This window comes from Mycena indigotica, assembly GCF_014461135.1.
Source record: "Mycena indigotica strain 171206Taipei chromosome Unknown Mind.scaff0013, whole genome shotgun sequence".
Classification (NCBI taxonomy): Eukaryota; Fungi; Basidiomycota; class Agaricomycetes; order Agaricales; family Mycenaceae; genus Mycena; species Mycena indigotica.
Genome location: NW_023503012.1, coordinates 1,010,732 through 1,037,435, shown reverse-complemented (window position 1 = coordinate 1,037,435; position 26,704 = coordinate 1,010,732). Strand labels below are relative to the sequence as shown.

Here is a 26,704-nt window from a genome sequence, read left to right as displayed (position 1 = left end):
CGCGTGCCAACATGTAATCTGTACCGTGCGCGACGCGCGCGGGGCAGGCTCAATATGTGCCCCGCGCGCACCCAACACCGCTCTCCGCAGGCCGAGCTTACTATCCTCCCGCACTGCATCGAGGACGCGCAATGACGGCAATTTTTTCAATGGGATCTTCAGGCTGGCACGTCGGAAGTTCGGATTCGCCTTTGTCTAATGGGTCAATTTAGATGTCTGTATATCGCAGGTGTGCCTCCGTACCCGTATCGTACCACTAATCGAATTGAACACGGAGGAGACTCTACAGCCCAATGCGGGACATGATACAAGGCCGTTGACTGAAAAATCGTGCCATGGTGGAAGCTGCGGCCGGTCCGGTACTTAACAAGGCTCTTCCAATGGAGTCTTTCAGTACTTGCCCTTCTCAATGGAGGAAGGCCCAAGAACGTCGCGCAGGGATTCCCGGACACCGTCAAATCGGTCGCAAGCTTGTGGGAATTGTCGCAGTCGGAAAATCGTCGGTTTCGTCTCAAGAGTACTGCGACGCGTACTCACTTTGTTTGCAGCGCTGTGACTTGCAACGGCCTAAGTGTGGCCCGTGCTCTCGCTCTATGCAGTTTCAGGATTGCGAATTTGTAGCCAATAACGGGAGAACGCAGGCTCAAGTGCTGCAAGGTGTGCATCAAACCTCACAGATACTTATTGGACTCATGTCTGGTCAGAACAAATCGCCATCGTTGAAACCCGCATCGACGCCCTAGAACATCCTTCAGAAGATGCTCTCATGCTCGAAAATCCATATGCCCCTACGACAAGCGTCAGCCCGCGCTATATCCCATCCCTACGCACGTTGCAACACCTCGTTCAAGCGTTTCTGTCTGGACACGCCGCGAAAATGGGATACTTTCTCTGGTCCTGCGACGTCAATCATGCAAGCCTCGGTCTACAAAGCGCTGTCCAGCTCTGGGCACTCCATCTCTCTCATAATGCCGAGCATCAAGCTCACGAGTCCACCTGGCTTCAACGCGTCTTGAGTTCCCAACCGGCGTCTTCGCCCATTGAAACGATACAGACGGCTGTCCTGCTTGCCACATATTTCTTCACCCACGATCGGATTCGGGAGGGAAAGTACCATCTCAGTCTTGCGGCTGGCACTGTTCTTAGCGCTGGTTTCCACCAGCTGCGCTTGCCCTCAACTCGCAGAGAAGCGGATCATGTAGCAGCATTTTGGACTGTCTTCACACTGAACAACTGTTGGAATGCGTCCGACGCGGCACCTTTCAACACCACATACGATGAGGAACCCCAGCTCCGCATAATGACACCATGGCCTGGGGAAGACATCACCGCCGTGGATACCAGGGGTCGGCATGGTCAGGTATGAGCAACGTCTGCTGTAGAGCTCGAGTTTGCTCTGACCCCCACCAAGACAGTGGCAAATTTCGTGGGTCGTCAAGTACACGCTGATGCGGGCTCCAAGGAGGCTCTCCTGGCAAAATCAGGCATTTTATATGAGCGGGCTTGTCATATCGGTCGCCAGTATGAAGCGTGTGGGTAACTATTTATCTTTCTAACTGGTCATGACCGTTTTTTGACTAGATGTGCACCAATCGGATTTTGACAACTTGGCTCGAGCTTTCGCGTCGCTTGACGAGCTTGTTGAAGATCTCAAGAGAAGCGCGCTGGCCCAGACAATCAGAGAAATTCCGTTTCAGAACGCAGATCTTCTGACTTGCTGCTTGTTGCATGCCGCAACTATCGAACTGCATCGTCCGTTCCTCACTCAACGTGGAGGCAACTCTCAACAACGTGTTCTTGAAGCCGCTAAGGCTGTTGTCTCCCATCTCGAGTCGCTAGCGCTTCGTCATGCCAGCGACGACGTGGCTAATCCTGTCCTGGCGGTATGTGAATCTAGACCAGATATCCTCCACGAAGTTGACCCGGGCCGATATTTTCCTAGGTCTTGCTTGATTCAATGGCAAAGGCATTGTTCGCCGTCTCAGGGGACATACCTTCTGCAGCGCCAACTAATCATACACAGCGCCTCAAGCTTGTACTACTCTCTGGGCTCCCATCAGTAAAAGGTGCATAAAGTCTTTTGAATCTTTAGTCTTTTTGGAGGATCTTTGGTCTTGGGGACCAAGTCTTTTGAGTCTTTAGTCTTTGAGGTGTGATCTTTGGTCTTGGAAAGCTGTCTTAGGTCTTATTCTAATATGATCTTTGGACTAGCAAAATAAAATCCCTTCAGATGTAAGAAAATGATATTGAATACCATCCAGTGAACCAACATTCATATCCGACAATTCATAGTAAAAGGTTTATTTCATTGTTTCTGAGTTCTGAGTTCACAAATATCATGATATGTCAGTGATCAAATACGGCCCTAAAGTTCTCTGATGTGTGTCACATCGATGACACGTCAATGACAGATGGCTGATGAGCGACGGCGATCGGTCGCCGCTTTTCTTTCTTCCTTTCCCCCATCTCCCGCCACCTCCAAAGTCCATTCCCGCCCATTATCGACTCAATTCCGACAGCAAGCGTCCCAAAGTGCAAGTTCTTCAACTCTCAATGCCTTTTGGCTTCAAAATGAAAGCTTTTTCTCAAATGCGCGTCAAAGACCCTCAAGCCGTCAAGCCTCAAGCTGCACTGCAAGCCTAGCCGAAGTCCCTCCGCTCGGCGTCTCGCACCCCTTCTCTGCCCCTGCCATTAACCCCAACACCGCGTAGGGAAGCAGGATGCTGACTCAGTGCCGGCGCTTGGTGAGTGTCGTGTTTGCGTTTGATTTTTTCACTGAACCCACCCTTTGCCGATGTCCGCGTGCTCGGCGGGCTCCCGGTGCTGCCAAATGCGGTCTTCGCGGAACCAATGGTGGCCGCCACAATGCCTCCTGCCTCCCGCCGCCACCGTCCCTTCCCAATTCAACCCGCAGCATCGAAAACATCTCCACTCCCGCGCCGCTCACGTTCACTACATTCTGCACCCAAGCGGCCAAGCCAACGTCCTCGCGCTCGGTGGGATCCAGACGGCGCCGAGTCGTCAGAGGAGATTCCGGCCAGGCTGGCCAGAGGGCTCGTGTTAGGCGGTCAAAACCTCCTGCCGGCCCGCAGCTGTCTGCTATGGAATGTAGGATAAGCATAGTTGAATAACCAAATTGTATTAGCTATATTGAATTTACTGCTGCTATTTACTCTTTACATTGCATCTTTAGGAGTCTTTGGAGGTCTTAAAGCAGGTCTTTATTGTGGTCTTTCATAATCTTTGAGAAAGACCTTAGGTCTTTTCCAAGACTGGGACGCCGCTGGAATAAGACCCAGTGTCTTTTGGGTCTTTCAGGTCTTTCAGATCTTTTTGGTCTTGCCCAAAGACCAGAAAGACCTGAAAGACTTTTGTGCACTTTTACTGATGCCAGACAATCATTCAGGCGCTGATGCTCTTCTCACGTTCGGGTCACAGCCTAATATTTGGTATGCCTGTGCCGTGCCTTCCACAACGGTCATCTTCCTAACTAAAAGTCAGATGCAAAGCTGAAGGAAGTGATGCGACTGCATCAGCTAATGCTCACATCTGATAGTTTGTAGATGGCTGCGACAGCTGAGTCGATCATTTTATATCAATCGATGTGTATTCGGTTCTAAAGTTCTGAATGCGATTTTGTTAAATTGGGTCAGGTACCCACCTATCCAGCTTATTAGACACAATGCCAGACGAATACCCGGTGTCGAATGGCACCGTTGACAGGCCTCGTCGGGTCGGGATTCGAGTTAAACTGAGGGCATGTTTGATATCAAGCCAGGGACACTGCTGTCTCATGTCCACGACCCGACACCAGGCTATTGAGGAAGCAACTTGTGCTATTGTTAGCATTCCTGGTATAAAAGGGTGAACAGTATCATGATCATAAGAATGTCTACAGGGACTCGGAAGATGTTGCAACTTATGAGCCTGAGCGCTTATCTTGCTATTCTCACTGCGATAGCCGTTACTCCCGCCCAAGTTTCCGCTCAAGGACCTGGACTCGGCTTGTTGACCTGCGGAACAACTCAGTATAATTACACACAGGTGAGACAAGCTTGCTGCTTGAGCTCATGCCAGTGGGGATTGGGTAAATGCGTGGAGAATTAATACTTTCACAGTTCACCTGCTTTGATGATACTCTGTTATGTCCAGTGCAGAGTGGCATTCGCTTCCTCGCCTGCGCTGATCAGTGCTACGACCCTAATCACTTTACGTATGTCTTGAATTTCAACTCGGAGGGCAAACTTGGACATTTAATTTCGCAGCTGCTCCAACACCACACTTGTGTCATATTTCCCATCTACTCCAGGACAACTATTTGATTGCGGCGATGCACGATATGATCCATCTTTGGTATGATGCATTAATTTTGAATTTCCTCTCTGGACTCGGAGTTCTGATCATGCTCATTTTCACCAGTACTCCTGCTTTGATGGCGACTTCCTCTGCCCGAAATTCCTTACCATCCCAACCCTTCCATGCGGAGGTGATTGCTACTCGCCTTCGAAGTACACGTGCGCCATTTATGTCTTGCTGAAGGCTGTCACTGATTATATGTGAATGTGATAGGTGCACAAATGCGACCCTCTCCCCAAATCCTGGTCCGCCGGACTGTATTCCAAATGGCGGAACCAACGAAATTTGCAATGATCAAGGCTGCTTCCTGCTGAACTGTTGTCCAGGATTGATTTCCGTTGGGACAAAATGCCGCAACCCTTGTGATTTTCACAGTTGCTGAATCCTGATTGTACTGTAATGACAAGCAATTATAGTAGTTTAGCAAAGCATTCAATGGTTTCCTGCAAATTCTGTTCTTCAAGCTTCATTGCCAGAAGAAACTAGTACCAGCCTTCCTGGCGACAGCCTACAGGTACTGTAGTATTTTACTCATTTCAAATCTCACCTGTCACACTCATGCTATTACTGTAGTATTTCAATAATTTGATCAAGTGTCTGGCCTTTTTGGTGCCTGAGAAGGCTGAAAAAAAATTAATTGTGATTTTAGCTGTTATTTTTCAAGGAGTTTTTTTGGCTGTGTAACACGTAACACAGACACTTGATTGAAATACTACAGTATATGATTTTTTCATATATCCAGTTATGGAAATTTTAGCATCCCAAGATGGTAATAGGCACTTTGCGATTCCCACCAGGAGCCACCCAGTGGCTAAAATCATTGTGATGCCGGGTGGCTCCGGTGGCTTTTTTGCATGAAACTCATGGCCTTTTTGGGTGAGATTTCAATTCCAGAAAACGATACCCCACTGGCAACCCAAAATAGTCATTTATGATGTATTATGGAGCCACTGGATTGCAGAACAATTTTTAGCCACCTAGTGGCTCCCTGTGGGAATCGCAAAGTGGCTAATTTTTCCCCCAGTGCCTGTGGTGCTGGGAGTTTCCTATGAATTGACTTCAATTGAGATCTTCACCACAGGAGTTTGCAGATAAACCAGCCCATTTTGATTGATTACAGGGAAGCATGATGACATCAGTACACATGTCACTAGTCAGTCAGTCCCCCCAGCCAGCCATGAATTTTTTTTAATAATTTTGTAAGGGCAACCCATCAAGATCCTAGCAGGAGAGGATCAGAGAGGATCCAAAGAGGAGAAACTCTAAGGGTCCACCTACCAGGTAGCTGATCATATACTGCTTGTCCGTAGCTGCTGCTGCGCAAACCAAAAAGAATATGCGAGGGTTTTGACTAAGGTTCTGACTGGCATGTAGCAAAGACGATGGCAGCAGGGATGGATGCTGACTAAGCGCAGGCAAAGGCAGAGTTGATACAGATGCGAGAACACACAGAAACTAGGCAGTAACTGTGGGGGAGAATAATCTGAGTTGCAAGTAGGGAAGTACAAGCTTTTTATACTACAAAAAGGCACTAATAGTGTGATAAAACAAAATAACTCCAGCGGGAGTCAGAGCATGTCTCAGGGCCGCACCAGATGAGTCACTGAGGTGGTGACACATTGCCATGAAGCACCTGTACGTGTTTGATTTGGTTGATGAGGCAGGATGCTGACATGAGTTGGATTTGGTGATGCCATGATCTGCCGTGGAATGGCGGTTTTGGCACTCAGCGGAGCTAGAGGCACAACAGCAGCATCACAGACTGGGCCGCACAGAAACGGTCGGGAGGGTGTTGACTGTCGGGCTTCAGGTTGGGCTGTGCAAGGCTTCTCCTGAGAACACGTACCCAGAACAGAACAGCACCATCCCACTGTTACGGGTCATGCCTGGTCTTCTTCTGGAGCACTACCTTGTCTTGGATGACCTTGCTAAACATGTGTACATACAGTTGGAGCATCGAACAAGCTCTACAATACGCCTACAGTTCTGAGAACAGCTGTATCATTATCTCAAACACACCTGGGTGTCACGGATAAGACCCGGCCCGTCCGCTCTGGTGCTGGTGCCGGGCATGTGACAATGGGGAACAGGCACCCCAGTAGGAGGAACACACATGTGGGAAGCATGTGACCGAGAACGACGCAATAAGCTGTTGCCGAGCCCAACTCGACACCAGGGGATTGAGGAGGAGTGCTAGGAGGCAAAGAGTAGTGCTGTCAGGGGAACCCCTGCTTCGGCCTCCTTCGGACTGTCCAAGCGCATCCAAGGCGCATCTGACTGGCGCCCCTCGGATGCTCCGACCTACCCTGACCCTCGCCCTCGGCCTCCTTCACCCGCACAATCACCGATCCGTCAAGACCCTCCCAACAATCACCTTGGGACAGAGCCTGCAATGCCCCTCAGGCCTTCTGCGCTTTATGTCGGCAGTTACAGATGACCAGTATATAGTTGGTGCCCTAGCAGGCGGACCCTTAGAGTTTCTTCTCTTTGGATCCTCCCCTGCTAGGCTTTTGTTGGAGTCTCCAGGGTTGCCCTTACAAGCGCCTGGCCCGCAAGGGATGTATGATTGTCCCCTCTGCAGCTAGGAACGGGGTGGGAAGGAGCAGGAGAGGATAGGGTGTCTGATCACCCCTTTGTGGGCCCACATATATAAATGCACGATAGCGTACCATGTACTCTATCGCTTAGATTGTCTAAAGTACCACTTCTCTCCATGCAAGTAGGAACCACTGACCCATCCGGCCTGTTATCCATGCCGACTCCGGCAATCGACTCCGATATCCGTCTCTGACTCTGATATCCATCTCCGGTATTTGGTTTTTACGCAATGAAGATTTACTGAGCGTTTCCAATTACTCCGAAGTTATGATTTATGCAATCACTGCATGTCAGCGTCAGGCCCGGGCCGTATTGGGGTGTCAGGGATCCGACTTCGAGAGGGTCTGAGGAGCACGAGAGATGGGTGTTAGCCCGGAGAATAGACGATATTAGCCTAGCGACTACATCTTATAAGTACGGTTTTATATGCTACGATATTAGGGACGGATCGGATGGGCGCGAGGTCCCAGGGCAGATCAGATGGGCGCTACGTAGGGTCGCAGGGGTGAACGGAAGGGGTTGGAAGAATGGGGAGCGTTGAGGAGTATGGCGGTTGTGTGGCGATCGGCCCCGTGCGGCCCGACCCGAACCGTGACACTGCAATCACCTATGTCTTGTTCCTCGTATGCAACTCCTCTTCTACTTTACTTGACTTTGTTCTAATCTTGTTCCTTACTTTGTTATCCCTTATTCCATTTCCGTTCTTCTCGTACTTGTAAGGGCAACCCCGGAGGCCTGAGATCAAGGTCCTAGCAGGGGAGGATCCAAAGCGTGAACATTGGTAAGCGAATACAAATGAAGCTGACCTAGCAGGGGAGGATCCAAAGAGAAGAAACTCTAAGGGTCCGCCTGCTAGGTAGCTGACTATATACTGCTTGTCCGTAGCTGCCGCTGTCGGGCACAGAAGGCTTGGGCGGCGTCGCAGGCGAGGTCCCAGGGCGACCGTCGGGAGGGCGTTGACGGATCGGTGATTGTGCGGGCGAGATGGAGGGCCGGACCGGAGTCGGAACCGAGTCGGACCGGAATCGGGCGCGTCTCCGGGCCGAAAGGGAGGTTCCCCTGACATCACCCCCCTTTGAATGCGGCGTCCCGACGCATAGACCGGAACGGAATCGAGTCGGTGGCGGGAGGCGATGTGTCGTGGCTTGCCAGGGTACTTACGATAGAACTCCGCGATTTTTTCCGGGGCGAAGACGCGGTCGAAGCGGACCCACTGGTCGTGCGACGCGTCGTAGCCTTTCCATCTGACGGTAATTCAGCCGTTTATACCTCACCCTTGCGTCCAAGATTTCCTCTACTTCCCACTCCGGGACTCCGTCCTCGAGGTCCGGAGGGGGTTGGTCGTAGCCGGGGCGTCCGTCGAAGGGGGTCGTCCTGGGCGAGCTCGAGCTTGACGACGGGGAAGACCGGGTGGAGCTTCGAGTAGCGCGGAGGGAGGTCGAGCTTGTAGGCACCTTTGCTGATCTCCGCGACTATCTTGAACGGTCCAAGGCGGCGATGGGAGAACTTTTCCGAGGGGCGAGTCGTCCTGATGTCAGAGGCATCCAGCCAAACACGGTCGCCAACCTTAAACTCCGGAGACGGAGTCCGTCTCCGGTCGTAGTAGCGCTTGTACTCCTCTTTGGCCTTAGTGAGCGCGGCCTTGGCTTCAGCAACACCAGTGGCGATCCGGTCGCGGAACTCGTTCACTGACTCCATGGCGGAACGGACTCCGGGTTCGAAGCCCATGCGCGGGAGCCGTCCCGTGTCCGTCATGAAGGGGACCTGCTGCGTGGAGGAGTGAACGTGGTTGTTGTAGGCGAACTCCGCGGCCGGAATCAGCTCATCCCAGTCGTCCTGCTGGTAGTTGGTGAAGATCCGCAAGTACTGCTCCAGCTCCTGGTTGACGCGCTCTGTCTGACCGTCTGTCTGCGGGTGGTACGCGGTGGACGTGGCGGGCTTGATGCCGATTAGACGCCAAAGTTCTCGGGTGAAGTCCGCGATGAACTGCAAGCCGCGGTCGGAGACGTACTTCTCCGGAGTCCCATGGTGCCGCCAGACATTCCGGTAGTAGAGACGGGCTGCCCCTACTGCATCGACCGTCGTATGACACTCTGAGAAGTGGGCGCGCTTTCCGAGGGTGTCAACGACGACCATGATCGCGTCGTACCCATGGACTTCGGGAAGCTCTACGATGAAGTCGACGGAGACGGTATGCCAGCGTTCCGGGGGCGTTTCCGTGGGGTGCAATTCTCCGTGGGGCAGTCTCCGGAGTGCCTTGGTGCGACAGCACAAGTCACAGGTCGCAACATACCGGCCGATATGGCGAGACATCTGAGGCCACCAGTAGTTCCGGGAGACCAACTCCAGGGTCTTGAAACGACCTGCGTGTCCGGCGACTCGGGTGTCATGGCAGAGCTCGATGATGCGTCTCCGGAGGTCCTTGTCCTTTGGTACGACAATCTTCCCACGAAAGTGAAGAAGACCACCAGAGACAGCCCACTCGTCGGAGCGCGAGGAGCGGGGGCCTCGAGCTTGACCTTGGACCTTTAGGAGTTGCCGGGCCGCTAGTGCGACGGGCTCCTCCAGGTCAGGCTCACCGGAGAGGGCATCGCGGATGTCGCGAAGGAGTTCAGAACCAGGGCCGGAAACGGAAACGCCTTCGAGAGCGCGGACATGGAAGAGTTCGGGCCGCAGAAGGACGACGTCGGAGTTGTCGGAATCGATTCCGTGGTCTGGTCTCCGAGAGAGGGCGTCAGGTCGGCCCATGTCGCGGCCGGGCTTGTGGTGCAGCGTGAAGTCGAACCGGGAGAGGTAGAGGGACCAGCGGGCCTGTCTCCGGTTGAGGTGCTGCGTCTTCCTGAAGTACTCCAGATTCTTATGGTCAGTCCAAATCTCGACGGGATGCGCGGCGCCCTCGAGGAAGTGTCTATACTCCTCGAGTGCGCGGATGATCGCGAGCATCTCCTTGTCGTGGATTTCGTAGTTGCGCTGGACATCATTTAAGCTTTTGGAATAGAATGCTACAGGGTGCCACTTCCCGTCCGGGGCGGATTGTGAAAGAACCGCCCCGTCGCATAATCAGAGCTGTCCGCCTCGAGTCGGAAAGGCCGTGCGTCGTCCGGAATCGCCAGGACCGGTTCCGAGGGTGACCGCGTCCTTGATCGCTTGGAACGCGGAGGCCTCCGCGTCGCCCCAAGTCCATTGCTGGTCCTTCTTGGTGAGCACGAAGAGAGGGCGCAAAGGGTCGAGAAGTCCCGAATGAACCTGCGGTAGAAGTTAGCGAACCCAAGGAACTGCTGAATGTCCTTCTTGTTTTCCGGAGTCGGCCAAGCGGAGACGCCTGCGACCTTGACGGGGGTCCATTTCGACGTGGTTGTGGGAGATGATGACTCCGAGGTACTCGATTGACGATTTTTCAAAGTCGCACTTCTCCGCTCGAAGGTACAACTTGTGCTCCCGGAGTCGCCGTAAGACCTCCTGGACAATCTGCCGGTGTTTCCGGAGGTCGGAATGGGCGATCAAGATGTCGTCAAGGTAGATCATGACGTCTCCGGAGAGGATGAGGTCCTGGAAAATGTCATTCATCATCGTTTGGAACGTCGCGGGAGAGTTTGTCAGGCCGAAATACATCACCAAGGGCTCGAACAGGCCTCGGTTAGTCCAGAAAGCCGCTTTCCACTCGTCACCTTCCTTGATTCGGACGTTGTTAAAGCCCCAACGGACATCGAGTTTGGTGAAGTAACGAGCGCCTTTGAGCCGGTTGATGAGGTCGTTGATCAGCGGAAGGGGGTACCGGTTTTTGACAGTCATCGCATTGAGAGCACGGTAGTCCTGGACGAAGCGGAGTCCGCCGTCCTTCTTCTTGACGAAGAAGACCGGAGACGCCATCGGAGACTTGGAGGGGCGAATCCGGCCCGTCGAAAGCCCTTCCTCGATGAACGGCGTCGAGCTCGCGTTGCTCGAGGGGCGAGATGGGGTACACCTTGCAGTTGGTGGGCTTAGCGTCGGGGACGAGTTCAATGGCGTGGTCCCAGGCTCTCCGCTCCGGTAGCGTGTCGAAGGACTCCTTGTTGAAGACGTCCTGGAACTCCTTAGCCCAGTCCGGGATCTCGGAGGGCGGAGGGGCGGAGTTCCTGGCGAAGGCTTCGGCCAGGCGTTGCGAGACAGTACTGCCAGCGCGTATCTGCTCCGAGGGGCGGAACGAGGTGTAGAAGATGCGGTCACCATCTTCAAGCTGACCATCGTCATCGTCGTCGTCGGAGTCCGGCGTCAGATCAGGCAGGCCGGAGTCGTCACCGGAGACGGAATCGTCTCCGTCATCAGACCCAGAAAGGTCCATGGCGCAGACCGAGGGGAACGGGCCGGAGCGGAGACGCTTCTGAAGCGACCGGAGTCGCCGCAACTCGGTCCGTTCGACCCGCTCTTCCTCACGGCAGGTCGAGCAATTGCGGGGGCACCGTGTCATCTTGACCTCCTTGGTTTCCCAATCGATCTCTGGGTTATGTTTCCGCAACCAGGAATACCCCAGGATGAGGTCTTGCTTGCCAAGATGGGTGACGGCCAGCTGAACTCGTTCGGCATGGCCCTTGTAGCGCAGGACCAAGTCCGCGATCTGTTTGATGGAGCCAGCGTCATTGGGGGTGCCATCGACATTGAAAACCGGAATCGGCTGATCAAGAGTGCGGACCGGAATGCCATTCCGAGCAACATAGTTCGTGTCAATGAAGTCGGAGGTGGCACCACAGTCGACAAGCCCAGAGAGCGAGAGCTTCAGTGCGCTGGTGGTGGACTCGAGCTCTAACGGGAGGTGGAGGGAGTTCGCCCCAGGGGCAGCGGCAACGGTGTACTGCTTGGGCAGTTTCTTTTCCCAGGCAGTGAGGCGGCGGAGGACGATGACCGGAGTCGCGGGCGGAGTCGGAGACGGAGTCGGGCGGGGGCAGGAGAGGGTGTGTCTTTCGTTTCGGGCTCATTGTAGGGCAAGGAACTGCATTCATCATACAAAGAGGCAAAACGATTTATAGACGCGAACGAGGGCACACCAGTCACTCGTCGCGGGGGACAAAATCCTCTCCGGCCATCGACTCCGCTGCCGTCTCCGGCAGGGCAGCTGTGTCCGTGTAGCGGGCGATCAACTCCGCTAACATCTCGTCACCGAGTTGTTGGATCACCTCGTCGAGGATGTCCATCGAGCGGACATCGGCGGGGAGGGGGCAATCCCGGCGAGATGGTTTGGGTCGCCGCACCTGAAGCAGGCGCGACGAGGGGCACCCCGAGCCCTGGTGCGATCCAACTCCATAGGGACGGGAGCTGGAGGCGCCGGAGCGGGGCGCGGGCCGGGGTGGTACGACCGGAACCACCGGGCGGAAAGGGGCCGGAGCCGGGATGCGGTTGACCGGAAACGGAGTCCGAATCAAACCGCCAGGCGTCTTGGGGGCGGCTGACTTGATCAGCTTGGCCCGGACCAGGGCCTCATATTGACGGAAGGCCCGGGTGCGCCAGCTAAGGTAATCCCGGAGGTCCGGGGGGTCGTTCGAGGACGTGATTCCGTTGTTGATCAAGGGGTCAAGTCCGTGGCGGAACTTGGTCACCTTGACCAGCGCGTCTTCGAATCCGGCGAGGTCCATCAGGTCCTCGAAGTCGTCGGTGTACTGGTAGACATCCTTCGTGCCCATGTGATAGGCGGAAGTCTCCAGCTTGGAGAGAGCGTGATCTTGCTCGTTCTCCTCGACGAACCGGAGTCGAAACTCGGAACGAACGAGCCCCAGGACGGAAACGGAAACGGGGCTTTGCTTCCGTGGCGCTCCGCCCATTGCTGAGCGGGTCCTTCTGCCATAAACGACATGGCATAGCGGACAGCCTTTTCCTCGCTCGCCTCTCCGTTGACCACGAAGGCCTCAGGGGCAAGGCGGGCGTAGGTGCGGACCGCGTAGAGGAACGCGCGGCCGCGTTTCCGGTCGCCGTTGAAGGTGAACGGGGGGTTTGGTCGTAAGACCAATTTTGAGGCGAGGTTGATGTCGCCAAAAAGGGCTTCGAGTCGCCCTGGACCGGAGTCGGAGTCGGAATCGACGTCTCCGGCGATGGTGTTTGGGGTCCGCCAGCATTATTAGCGGCGGCAGCGGCAGCGGAAGCCTGGTTGGTGAGTAAAGCAAGGGCCTCAGTTAGGCTATCGATTTTCGCCTCGAGTGAGTCCAGCCGGGCGTCTGCGGTAGGAGTGACTCCGGACGGCATGACGGGTGCGGGGACCACAGGAGTAGAGGAGGAGGGGACAAGTGGCAGGGGCGGTGACGAGGGCGGAACGGACTCGTACTCCGAGCCTGAGTCAGCGCCGAACCTGGCAATCTTGTCCGGTTGATCCCGTAGAGAGTTTCTTCTGCTGTAAGGGCAACCCCGGAGGCCTGAGATCAAGGTCCTAGCAGGGGAGGATCCAAAGCGTGAACATTGGTAAGCGAATACAAATGAAGCTGACCTAGCAGGGGAGGATCCAAAGAGAAGAAACTCTAAGGGTCCGCCTGCTAGGTAGCTGACTATATACTGCTTGTCCGTAGCTGCCGCTGTCGGGCACAGAAGGCTTGGGCGGCGTCGCAGGCGAGGTCCCAGGGCGACCGTCGGGAGGGCGTTGACGGATCGGTGATTGTGCGGGCGAGATGGAGGGCCGGACCGGAGTCGGAACCGGAGTCGGACCGGAATCGGGCGCGTCTCCGGGCCGAAAGGGAGGTTCCCCTGACAGTACTATAAATACTTTGATGTATCACTATGTACATCAGTTTGTAAATTAACATTGCTGGTCTCTATCTCCCAGCATTGTCTCGACTCCACACTTCTCTCTTGTCTTGTCTTGGTCAACTGGAAGCCCCAGTCACCCAAACATCCTTCTGTGATGTTCCACCCCCAAGTGCTCTCCGACTTCGATTCTGTTTCCAACTTCAACTTTGACTCCAGTCCTTTGGTCGACATGGCACTTAACAGGGCCCGAGACGACCCAATTCGTGTCAGCGTCGGGCTCGGGCCGTATCGGGGCGTCGGGGGGTCCGACTTCGAAGGGGTCTGAGGAGCACGAGAGATGGGTATTCGCCCGGAGAATAGACGATATTAGCCTAGCGACTACATCTTGTAAGTACGACTTTTATACGCTACGGTATTAGGGATGGATCGGATGGGCGCCAGGTCCCAGGGCGGATCGGATGGGTGCTGCGTAGGGCCGCAGGGGTGAACGGAAGGGGTTGGAAGAATGAGGGGACGTCCAGGAGGACGGCGGTATACGGGCCCGTGCGGGCCCGTTCGGGCCCGTGCGGCCTTATGGCCCGGACGGCCCGATCCGAACCGTGACATCACCCCCTCCGTTGTGGGCGGCGCCTCGACGCCCTATGGGTCCGCGTCCCCTGGTCTTGCTTTTGGATTTTCCATCGGCCGTTTACGAGTTCTTCGCGGGGCGCGAACGGGTTGAGAGTATAGAAGTCCTCGAGTGCCTCTTCTGCGCCCTCCAGTTTGTCCCACAGTTCCCACGTCCACTCTTCCCGAGGATAGCCTTTCCACTGAATTAAGTACCTCAGGCGGTGTCGACCTTGCTTGCGTACGGAGGGAAATGGCCTCGACTTCGTAGTGAGGCTCGCCGTCCCGCATTTCTGCCGGGGGTGGTGGGGCGGCCCGTTGATGATCCGCTACTGGGGCGTTCCAGGGTCGTAATAGCACCGTGTGGAATACGGGGCTCACGCACCAAGTTAGGGGTAGCACCAGTTCGTAGGATGTTTTACCAACTTTGCGGAGCCATAGGCGTTATATTTTTACAAATGCAACTAGCTACAGCTAGCATAACGGTTGTCAAATACACTGAGCAGGGCTTTTTGTCACATATGTCACATTCCTTCAAAGGCTTATTTTATTTATTTAAGACTACTCTTATGGGAATTGATGATGGAATTGATGGCATCTAGATAATGTCATCAATGTGGAAACATTTTTGATTGCCATCAAAAGTTTTGATGATTGTAACCAGCTACATCATTTCTGTCCAAATTGGGATTATTAATTATTTTCTATATATATAGTCTTCCAAATTATATAACGGGTCTTCGGCCTGAAGAAAAGGAACTTAACATTCATTTATTAAGTATAATCATTATTAATACTAATGTTATATCAAAGTTTGATCAGTCTTATAGGGGAACAGAAGACAAATGCACTAACTGCACTCAGGCCTCAGTGGAGCTAGTGGATTTGACACCAGGTTGACTCAGTGCACTCAGTGCAGTTGTCAAATGTGCACAACTACAGGTGCTTTGCGCTTGACTTCCGAACGGCCCGAACCTCTTGTCGTCCAGTTTTTTTGAGGGTCGATCGCTGGTCAAATTCGTCCCCTGGAGGTAAACTTTGTCCCCTTCGGCGTAATTCGGGTCCGGAGAGTGTTTTCGATCGTAGTATTTCTTCATCGTTTCCTGGGCTTCTTTCATAGCTTCGGCCGCATCGGCCCGGGCTTCCTTCATTCGCTCGGCAAACACTGTAGCGGCCTCGGTCGGGACGTCTTGCGGGGCTTCGGACCCCTTTCTCGGGTGGAATCCCAGCATGAGGAAAAAGGGCGAGAATCCCGTTGAAGAGTTAACCTTGTCGTTAAACGCGAATTCCGCTAGGGAAAGCCAGTCGGACCAGTCACTCTGCTGGAAGTTGCAGAATGTTCGAAGGTATTGCTCGACCTCCATATTCGCACGCTCCGTTTGCCCGTCCGTCTGTGGGTGATACGCCGATGAAGATCGGACCTTGATTCCCAGCAATTTGCTCAAGTCGCTCATGAAATGCCCGATGAATTGCTGGCCCCGGTCGCTTGTTACTTCCTCTGGGAATCCGTAATCCTTCCAGACGTGATCGCGATATAGCCGAGCGACTCCTTCCCCGGAGATGTTTCCCGTGCACGGGAGTACGCGTATCCCTTTACCCAGTCGATCGACGATTACGAGAATTGCGTTGTACCCGGAGGATTCGGGTAGTTGCACGATCAGATCGATTGATATGCGCTGCCATACCCGAGTCGGCACGCTATTCGGGACCAAGGTCCCTACGGGGCGTCTCGGGAATATCTTCGTTCGTTGGCACAACGGGCAGGCCCGTACGTATGCCTGGCAATCGGCCTGAATAGACGGCCACCAGTAGTTGCGGGTCGTCAGTTCGAGGGTTCGATGCTACCCTGGGTGTCCTACGATAGGGATGTCATGGTGTTGGCGTAGCACCCGATGCCTCAGTCCCATGGCTGGGGGCACGTATACGAGTCCGTTCCTAGTCTTGAAGCCGTCATGCTGTTCCCAGCCTTCCGGTTCTCCTTCTTCCCAGAGTTTGAGGACCTTTTCCTCTGTGGCCGATTCGGCCTGTCGGATCGAGTCCATCAGCCCGTCGCCCTCCGTATGCTCCAGTGTGAGCATAGCGCGGATCGCGTGTTCCTTGAATAGCCCCGCCGGTAGTAGGACGATATCCTGGTTATCCTCCTTCCCATTTTCGTACCCGTTTCGTCGGGATAACGCGTCGGCCCGCCCGTTCGTTTTCCCCGGTTTATGTAGCAAGGAGAAGTGATACTCGCTCAGTTCGAGAGACCATCGTGCCTGCCGCCGGTTCAGTTTCTTAGCCATCATGAAGTACTCCAGATTCTTGTGGTCGGTCCGGATTTCGAACGGCTTATCCCCCCCGTTCTGGAGATAATGTCGCCACTCGGTGAGGGCCCGCATGATAGCGAGCATTTCTTTGTCGTGAATGTCGTAGTTGCGCTCGGTGTCGTTCATGGCCCGGGAGAGGAATGCGATCGGCACCCACTTCCCCTCCTGTTCTTGCGAAAGGACGGCCCCGGTGGCGAAGTCGGAAGAGTCCGCTTCGACCCGCCATGCCCCGTGATCTGTAGGGAAGTGTAGGACGGGTTCATCAGTGACCCGGTCTATCAAGGTCTGAAAGGCCTCCTCTTCTTCCGGTCCCCATTTCCATGGGCTGTCTTTTCGGGTCAGCCGGGTCAGTGGCTTGGCGTGACGCCCAAGTCTTTGATGAATCGTCGGTAGAAGTTGAGGAACCCCAGGAAGCTTTGAACCTCTCGCAGGTTACGAGGTCGGGGCCATTCGCGCACGTCAGCGACCTTGATCAGGTCCATGCGGAGTTGCCCGTTCCCGACGATCACCACCGAGGTATTCGACTTCGTTCCGCTCGAAGTCACACTTGTCCGGTTTCAGGTACAGTTGGTTGTCCTTCAGGATCTGCAGGACCTCTTTCACCGTTGCGATGTTCGGAGAGGTCGCTAGAGTATATGAGGATGTCGTCCAGGTACCCGATCACGCGACCCTGGGAGATCAGGTTGGAAAACAATTCGTTCATCATGGATTGGAACGTGGCCGGGAATTGGTGAGGCCGAAAAACATCACGAGTGGTTCGAATAGGCCCCGATTGGTAACGAACGCGGCCTTCTCTTCGTCGCCTTCTTTTATGCGGATGTTGTTGTATCCCCAACGTCGTCGAGCTTGGTGAACCACCGGGCGTTACGTAACTTATGCATGATGTCCGATATGAGTGGTATCGGGTATCGGTTTTTGATAGTGATCTCGTTTAGCTTCCGGTAGTCCTGTACGGGCCGTAATTTCCCGTCCTTCTTCTTGACGAAGAAGAACGGGGATGCGTATGGGGATTTCGAGGGCCGAATCCGCCCGGTTGCCAAATGTTCCTTGATGAATGCGTCAAGCTCTTTCTGTTCTTCTCCTGATAGGGGAATACAGCGCCCTTTGACGGGTTCGGCGTCTGGGTGTAGTTCAATGGCATGGTCCCACTTCCTCCGTTCCGGGAGTTTGTCGAAGTCCTGTTTTTCAAAAACCTCTTTGAATTCCTCAAGATAGTGCGCGGGTACGCTCTCCTCGGTGGTTCGGGGCTTCTCAGAAGCGTAGGCGGCGGTGGCCAGTTTGGTGGCCACGCTCTGCATGGCCCGGATGTGGGCGGGCGCGTTCGAACCTTCGTCGTAGATCCGCATGACGAAGAGGCGATCCCCTTTGCCCAGGGGTTCGTTGTCCTCTTCGTCCCATTGTTCCAGCAATCGGGCCCGCTTGCACTCGGGCGGGCATCGGGTGAAGGCGATCGCTCCTTCACGCCAGTCGATCACGGGATTGTGCTTCTTGAGCCAGTGATGCCCGATGATCACGTCACTGTTCCCGGTGTCCGTGATGGCGAACGTCAGAAGTTCGGAGTGATCCTGAATGGTGACTCGTAAGCGGGTAACGTGGGTGATTGCCCCGTCAGCGTTGATCGTCCCGTCGGCATTGTACACTGGGACTGGGTGCGGTAGGGCTTCGAGGTCCAGTTGCGAGTCCTCCGCGAACCGCTTGTGCATGAACTCGGAGGTGGCGCCACTGTCGAGGAGGGCGTCAACCGAGTACCCGCGCGGAGGTCGTTGACCCCTTGAAGGGTGACGGCTACCCGCGTAGCCGTGGTGCCTTCACTTTTCCGAAAGGGGGGAGCATTTTGCAGTTGTCGCAAAGCTTCGGCTACGTCGGGGGCGTACCCCGTTCGTATGAACTCTTCTAGTTCGGGCCCGTTCTCGGCTCGTCGGGCCGGATGTATCCACTGTTGTAGTTTCGCACGAGCCTTCTCGGGCTGGTCTCGAATTTGCGCGACAAGCCTCTCGGCGCTGGCCGCGGGCCAACTTTTCCAAGCGGGCCTCGGAGTGTCTCGTATGGTTTTATGCGGGTTTTTTCTGCGGGCGGAAATGGTGGGTTGCGGGGTTTGTTGTTCGGGGTTGGTTTCTACGTCTGGTCCCACGTATCTCTGGATTGGCAACACGGAATATCGATTATGCGGGTTGTAACTAGAGACACTTGTGGTATACGTCGGCGAGGGCGTAGGCTTCACTCGCGACGATCGCCAAAATCCGCTTTATCCGCGTTATCTTTGACAAACTCGGAGAAGATAGCCCGGATCTGGTTTGCCGATGCGGCCCGGTTCGGGCACATCCGACTGATGTGTCCTTCCTGGCCGCAGTTGTAGCAGCGAGTGCTGCGGGCCGTAGCGGGGGCCTGGGCCCGGTCGATCTCCATAGGCGCGGGCCCCGTCGAGGGTCCGGCGACCGTGGTTGCCCCGTTTCCTCGGGGTGCGGCCACGGTCGGTCCGGTGGCGCTGATCGCTGCGTTTCGGGCCCACCCGTTGAACGGGTTGCGGTTGCTGAGCCCGCTCTTGGCGGGGGCGGGCGCCGTCGGGGGCGTTTTGGCCCGAGGGTGGTTAACCTTGTGGCTTTCGTCGAAAATGCGGTAGCGGCGGAGTGCGCCGTCTTGCTTGATGGCCTCTGCCTTCCAGGCCTCGTAGGTGTCAGGGAGCGTGTCCTTTCGGTAGACCGCGTTCGTAACGCCCCAGAGCATACAGTTCTTGGCGACGCGAATAAGGTTAACGTCGTCGTAGTGCGCGACTTTGTTGAGAGAGTCGAGGACCGTGAAATAACTAGTCGCGTCCATGTCTTTGGTCTGGACGAAGGTTTCCATCTTCTGCTGCGCGATTTCGGCGTGAGCTTCCCCGCGGAAGGCCGCGATGAAGGCTTTCTCGAAGCCTTCGTACGTAGTATAGGCTGCGGCGGTACGGAGCTTCATGGCTTGGGAGACATTTTCCTTCCACGTGACCGCGTTCCCGCCTTTGATATAGGAGAGTGTGTACGAAATCTTTCGCACCTCGTCGTTGTAAACATTCGGGTTGGCTTCGAAGGCCAACCAGCAATCGGCCAGGAAGGCGTCTACTTCGCTGGCGTCGCCCGTGAACTCCTTAGGGGGAGAGACGGTTACTCGTGTATTTCCCCCGTGGGGCCGATGAGCCAAGTCCTCTCTGGCTTGGCGGAGCAGATCATAGCTCTGCATGACTCCCTGCTGTACAGCTGCGTATTCCCCGTTTACTCGGGACAGCTCGGCCTCGAGGACCACTTGTCGATTCGTCAGGGCGGTGTTTTCCGCCTTGAGTTGCTCCATCTCCTGACTCGTTCGGAACAGATGGGCGAACAGGAACTCCTGTTGTTCGTATGGCCCAGGGCCATGAATCGGGCACGTTCATCCCCCTGGCTTGCGGGGGTGCCCATCGTACTGTCGTGCTCGGTAGACATTTGTCGCGCTTCTTGCGTTTGTGGGGGAGGCTAATATTCTGTCAGCGTCGGGCTCAGGCCGTATCGGGGCGTCGGGGGGTCCGACTTCGAAGGGGTCTGAGGAGCACGAGAGATGGGTATTCGCCCGGAGAATAGACGATATTAGCCTAGCGACTACATCTTGTAAGTACGACTTTTATACGCTACGGTATTAGGGATGGATCGGATGGGCGCCAGGTCCCAGGGCGGATCGGATGGGCGCTGCGTAGGGCTGCAGGGGTGAACGGAAGGGGTTGGAAGAATGAGGGGACGTCCAGGAGGACGGCGGTATACGGGCCCGTGCGGGCCCGTTCGGGCCCGTGCGGCCTTATGGCCCGGACGGCCCGACCCGAACCGTGACAATTCGAACCTTTGCTCACTGACAACGACAAGGGACTGAGTTAACAGGCCCTTTCGGCTTTGATCTACCCGCTCGCTTTACTTGCGGGCCCGACAATCCGTCTGTTCTGTTCCAGGTGCGCGTTCTCAGGAGAGACCTTGCACGGCCCAACCCGAAGCCTGACACCAGGTTTCATACAAGAACATTCAAATTTCACATGCTCAGCAATCAGTGCTGTGGATTTTCCGGAATTTGGGCCACGTGACACTACTGTAAAAGTCCAGCTTTTGGTGGCTTTTCTGTGCAAAACTCCAATGTAACAGGGATAATCATATTTTCATCATATCTGTTTAAACTAATGGAGTTATATACACACTAACTTGTTATTTGGCACAAATTTGGTCTACTTCAATGAGTTTTATTTTCCATTTATACATTGACCCATTTTTGTTATACTATGGCTCAAACTTGAAAATAGATCCTTCTTTGAGGACTATTTTTTATCCAAAACCCCAGTGTGAAGCATAAGGTGACATTAAACTAAGTGATCTTAATCAGCACATGCTGATTGACTTGTGACCGATAGTGACCCTTCTTCCGATAGTGACCCTTCTTAGTGTGTGACCGATAGTGACCCTTCTTGTCGTTGACCTCCACGACCCCATACGTTTTCGTGTCCATTCGCTGGCTGTCGAGATGGAGCCACCTATGCCACGAGAATATGCACCGGGGCGACTTCTTTTGCAGGCTTGCGCGACGCGAGCTTCATTACTGTCTGGCAGTCACCCCGTCTCATCGGTTTCTGCAGGCCAATTTAGGAGTCCCTACCGGCTTCCTCATGCCTCGGATATTTGTTCGTCACAGATGGGATGCGGATATGGCTTTCCCATTTTTCCAAAGGTGTGCGTCTGCCATTTGCGGGCCGAGATTTTCTCAAGAAGCATTTCATCTCGCCAGGATTCCCAGTCGCAGATTTACCCCCAAACTCATCAAGATTTCACGGCACACGCTGGACCTGTGAACGGTGCTGGCAGTCATATTCGGCGCCAAGGTGTTAAGTCCGCAAAGTGCGCTCTTCTTCTTTTTTTGCTTCATTCAAGGATCCACTACACGATGGAGTAGCTTTTGTCGTCTTCCGTAATGTGCGGAAAAGCTTGCCGGAAAGTTTCTCAAGAAGTGGATTCGCCTAACCCTTGACCGATTCCGTTATCACCAGCCGACGATCTTCCTATGGTATTCGACTGCAACGTGCGGAACATGCGCCGACTTTCCGCGGAAAGGAGATTCGTTTGACGGCCTCCAAGTCGATGTCTGGATGGACTACCCTTACCCGTGGGTGTTATTATCTTCCTGCGTGAATATTCTGAAATGTGCAGGCCGCAACGGACGGACGAAATAGCATGTGGGCTCAGAATCCATTCGCTTGGAAGCGGGTCGTGGCGCGATTGAAGGACAACGTGTACAACCTCGTTTCAAGCCAGCCGAGCACCACATACAGAGTGACTCTCCCTCCGCGCCAGATGGGCTAGAACTTCTTCGATGTCTCATGTCAAGGCGTTTAAAGACCGTGCCCCTGGTCTTTTGGTTCCCCCATTCGTGTCGCGCTCCCTCTGCTTCTGCTATGTTCGTCTCCCTCCGTCGCCGCAAACGCAAAACACCTCCCACGACTGTTGCTGAATCGACCTTCACTCACTCCTTGGAGTCGTGTGAAGAAGACTTGCGTGAGTATCATTGCCCTGTAATACTGGCTTTCACGACTCACAATCTTTCGATAGTTCTGGTGAAGCCTTCCAAAAGCTCCACTACCAACTGCGCAATGGCTGCAGTGGAAGAGAAAGTACATGCTCCTCGTCGTTCTCCTAAATTCTTAGACGAGCTTACTTCAAGTCCCAAATCCGAAGCACTTGGTAAGGGAGCTTGAATACCTTGAATCTTCCCCCCGCTAATAATTGTTGCACAGACCTACCGCGCAATGTCCCACCTGCTGACATGCGCCAACGCGATAACTCAGAACTTTGGGTCACGATGCACTCCGCACGACCTTCATATGCCAACAAAGATGGTTTGAGGGATACTGCGGGTGAGCCTCGCTTTCTTTCTGCTTTTACTTGCGGCTCTGATACAATCTAGATCAACGCACACAATCGGATGATAGCACGATGGGACTTGTAATCGAGGCCTCCAGTGACACGCTCTCTGGACAAGTCCAGGCTCTGGGACGCCATGCGTTGGAAGGAGTGCCGACCTTGCTGAGAACGCTTGAGGCGCTAGCAAGAGTTCATCCATTTGTCGAATGTGAGCCCTATTATTACTTTGCATCCAACTAAATCCTTCTCGATAGTGGCATTCATTCCTTTCAAACTCCTGTACCATCTGTTGAGCGAATTAGTTTCAGCTTGAAGATCAACTGACTGTCTCCAATCTCAAGGGAAACAAAACGTCGAGACAACGATCATCGACGCGCAGCTCTGTTCACGGTCATCAAAGATGCGATGCTCGCATTGGTCGAGTGAGTCGCCATCCCTTTCCATCATGTACCTTTCCTCATGGCTCTCGAAAGACTCGAATATTTTACCGAAGATTATACTGCATACCGAACTACGCCTGCTGGCCAGAAGATTAAGTCTCGCATTGTAGCCGTTTGCGAGCAGATGCAAAAAGACATCCATGGGTGCTATAATGGTGCGGGTTCAGATATTCTTTCGTACCATACCCTCATTCCGAGTCACGACAGAGCTCTCTGCGCATGACCGCTCAGCACCAGCCATTCATTTTGTTCGAGCTGTAGGCCGGAACAAAATTCTCGCGGATTACGGTGCGCGGTTCAAGGCGACCCGAGAAGACTTGGTGTTTGCTTTGCAGATTGAAAACGCTCTGGCTGTCAACAAAATGTGCGTAAATTCATAAATCTAGCGAAATCAGTCACTGAAAATCGAAATTTCTGGCCAGGCGTCATATGTATATGCCCATATCTTTCGTTTCACGACTGTACATCTAACATATCTCTCAGGTTGGAAGAGCAGCTCATTCCAAAAACAACCCCTTCGTCGTCCCCAGTCATCCCTGCTACCCGCACCGACTCGCGAGATCCGCCTGGTCGTCCCAGCTTACTCCGACTACCGACCTACCCACCTGATATTCTCAGCGCGCAAGACGAATGGAAGCTTAACAATATGATGGATCCGACATCCGCGCAAAGCATCAGCAACTCGGCTCAATTGTCTTCAGAGATCGAGTGTCTCTCCCAAATCGAGGTCAGACACCAGTTTTGGCTTCTTCTTCATCGGCAACTGATCGATCATGCAAGGACACGAGCTGGAAGGGTGTCCTCGCTTTACGGCAACAACTGCTTCTCGGTCAGAGTCGAGGGTTAAAATTCCACAACGACGTTGGTCGGGATAGACCCCCAGGACCCCCAGAGTCGACAACCACCACAAGTCGTGTATCGTCTGCCTTGCTTTCGATGCCACGTTCGCAGTCGTTCTCAACCTCCTCCGCGTTTCCTTCCCCGCAGCTTCCTCCTTACACTCGACTGCCTGTTACGCCTGGTCCGGGCGGGAGTCCTCGTACACCGCCGATGTATTGGGACTTCGAGCTTGAAGCAGGGGGCTATTTTGCCAACAGGCCTCCCCCACGTAACTTGTTGGACCCACGGCTGGGAACCATTGCGCCATGGGGCGAATCACCGAGTTCGACTGTTGTCGGGGACGGCAGTCCTTTTGTCGTCGGTCTCGATATCTCGGGGTAGGTTATCCAGCCTTACTTCGGAGATGACAACTGATCGTGTTTTCATAGCGCTGGACACTCCGATGATTCAATATATCGCACAAATATCCATCGTGGATGGTCGCTCGGCGCCGTTTCTCAAGAGATTGCAAGTGTTTTTCTAACTATTCTTTGGGTTCTTCAAGTTTAAGCTGAATTGATCCGACATTTCAGGGACACTGGGAGCAGTTCAGACGGATTAACCTCTCGCAGTCCTCAACTGCCACAGGGACGACCGCAGCACACACCGACAATGTCGATGCAAGCGATAGCGATGCCGACTCGGATAACGATGACGGGACTGTAATTGGCGACTCTGATTCTGACGACGGACCAATATACATGCGGTCGTAAGTGTCCCTGCTGTGTCCAATCAGCTTGCTAACCGGCATCTGAGCAGAGTTCCTCGGAAGCAGATGCCAGCTGCACCACCGCTCCAGAAAACGGAGTCAAACTCATCCGTCAAGTTCCTCCACGATATGCCTGGGTTTTTGAAAGTGGATGTAGAGGAAGAAAAACACGCGGAGCCTGACTGGCCCCGAATCGTAACCGTCTACTTCGTAGTCTCCGTGGCGACTTCGATTCGGTTCTAAAGAAACAAGGAATGGACTTGGACTTTGACTCGGACCAGTATTTTGCGTATTAGCCGGACTGTACTGGTATTCTATCTGCTTGGTTTCGGATGTTATGGATGTATTCTATTTCCAGTGGAATAAACGCTTCCCGTTGGCACATTGCGCTTTCCTTGCTTATGAGTTGTCAATGGTCATCGCCACTCTGGGGTACTGCGATTATTATTCTTTCTTGTCTTTTGCACAACGTGAATCCGAGTTAAAGCATTTTAACAGCGTTACTTGAGAATACGTGGTGACGTGATTGAAAAAGCTTGTCCGCGACCACATCTTTCTCGCGTTCATATTGCCCAAGGCTCGCACGAGCGGCGAGCGGGATCTTGTGTACTCCACACGCTCGCCTTGTCCGCAGGCCGCGCTTCCCCCCATTCACGTCCAAAACAAATGCGGGTGCGTGAGGGCCTTTTTACAATTTGGCTATTTTGTTCTAACCTTTGGATACCCGGGCCGCAGCCCTCGCCACCGACAACATGCGAACTATTACCCTTCTGAAACCACATCCTCGCCTCCGTCTACAATCCGCCAAATGCTCCTTTCGCACTTTGTCCTGATTCGAGAGGTGTCCAGTGAAGCATACACAACTTGACTGTAACGGAATGGCTGGACAAAGCAAGTCGCCAGCGGACACTGCAACCCGTGGGTTTCGTTGAGAAGAGTGTGCAAATGGCTGTGTGCCTTGGTGCGTATTCACTGCTCCTGTTATAAAGTCTTCTTACTAACGTTTTTGTGTGGTAGTCCGAGAGGACCGAGACTGGTATATCAGTGGCACCCAATGGCAAGCGCATAGATCAGGGCTGGCCTCACCCAACGGGTCGTCGTGGCCGCTTCCGTCGTCTATTTATCCTCGCCGTCCCATTTTCAGCAACTGGAGCCGCGAGCGTTCTCTTGATGCAAAAGACCTGGGGCTATGCGAAGTTGAATCAGGCTTCGGGCAGTCCAATAGCTGGAGTCTGGAGACGCACATGAGATGACGGTCAGGTCATCTGGGAGGCGAAGCGGTCTTCGCGAGGATACGACAGCAAAAGGTGCGCTATCATTTCTTCTTGTTAGCTTGCTGACAGATCTGGTCCTCCCTTAGCAATGCGTTTTCGACAAGCTGGGCTCGACTGCACAAGATTGATGCAGACTTTTTTAAAGGAGGTCTTAGGAGGAACCGCTCGACTTTCACGGCCTTATCCACATCGCTCACAAGGTTCAAAGTTGCGAGTCAAGTCCAATAGGACATGCACAACAATAGACCAGCTATTATACGGTAATGGATCTTGACTGGTAGTCGCAAAGGTATGTATTTCTCCATCGATTTGCCGGCCAATGTGGACTTAGTGTGCATATGCAGAAGTTGATGCCGCAAGCAAACCCCATCTGGGCTTGCTGCAGCAACGTCCACATATAACCAACCATACCAACAACTGCGACATGTTTAAAGTTTTCGTGCGTACATATGGGTCAACCTTCTTGATTTAGACAAAGTAAAGCCGGAGACATAACCCCCTGGGTTGTCCTCGCAAGAGCAAACTTTAGACGGGCAGGTTGAAGGTGGATGGTGGATGGTGCTCATTATGCGGCTTTCTCTCGACGCAACTCAATCGACTTGCCAATTTGTCTAGTTTGGGCCAGAGTAGTGGCGACCGATATGGTAAGAGTTTTCGTCCCGGAATTCATTGGTGGCTCATCGTGAACCTCTTTCCGCCCAGCATCATCATGTTCAGTCTGGTTGCTATTACAGTATTAATGATCCTATCGGTTGCTTGCTTACTAGTTCTCTTTCTTTGCTACATTCTATTATGCCTGCCAATCCATGGACCTTGTTTCGAGTCTTCGATTCTACTTTATTCACTTTGTACTATTAGTTCTGGTCCTACAGCATAAATATATACATAAATAGTTGTTGTCTTGTTCCGCACAAAATCCCAAGAGGAATCTACATGC

At 53.8% G+C, this 26,704-nt stretch overlaps 2 protein-coding genes across 2 annotated transcripts; both read left to right on the top strand.

Annotated features, from left to right (window-relative positions):
- Nucleotides 1-593: 593 nt before the first annotated feature.
- On the top strand, nt 594-2,074 carry MIND_01270600 (Transcription factor; the record flags this gene model as incomplete). The annotated part of the gene is made up of 5 exons (XM_037369184.1): nt 594-657; nt 705-1,360; nt 1,412-1,532; nt 1,582-1,883; nt 1,943-2,074. The coding sequence occupies 5 exons, from the start codon at nt 594-596 to the stop codon at nt 2,072-2,074; spliced, it is 1,275 nt and encodes a 424-aa protein (XP_037214390.1).
- A 19,850-nt stretch (nt 2,075-21,924) lies between these two features.
- On the top strand, nt 21,925-24,736 carry MIND_01270500 (uncharacterized protein; the record flags this gene model as incomplete). The annotated part of the gene is made up of 14 exons (XM_037369183.1): nt 21,925-22,099; nt 22,154-22,285; nt 22,339-22,458; nt 22,509-22,673; nt 22,720-22,753; nt 22,807-22,887; nt 22,939-23,060; nt 23,113-23,269; nt 23,328-23,336; nt 23,389-23,632; nt 23,686-24,122; nt 24,174-24,279; nt 24,318-24,493; nt 24,544-24,736. The coding sequence occupies 14 exons, from the start codon at nt 21,925-21,927 to the stop codon at nt 24,734-24,736; spliced, it is 2,151 nt and encodes a 716-aa protein (XP_037214389.1).
- Nucleotides 24,737-26,704: the final 1,968 nt, after the last annotated feature.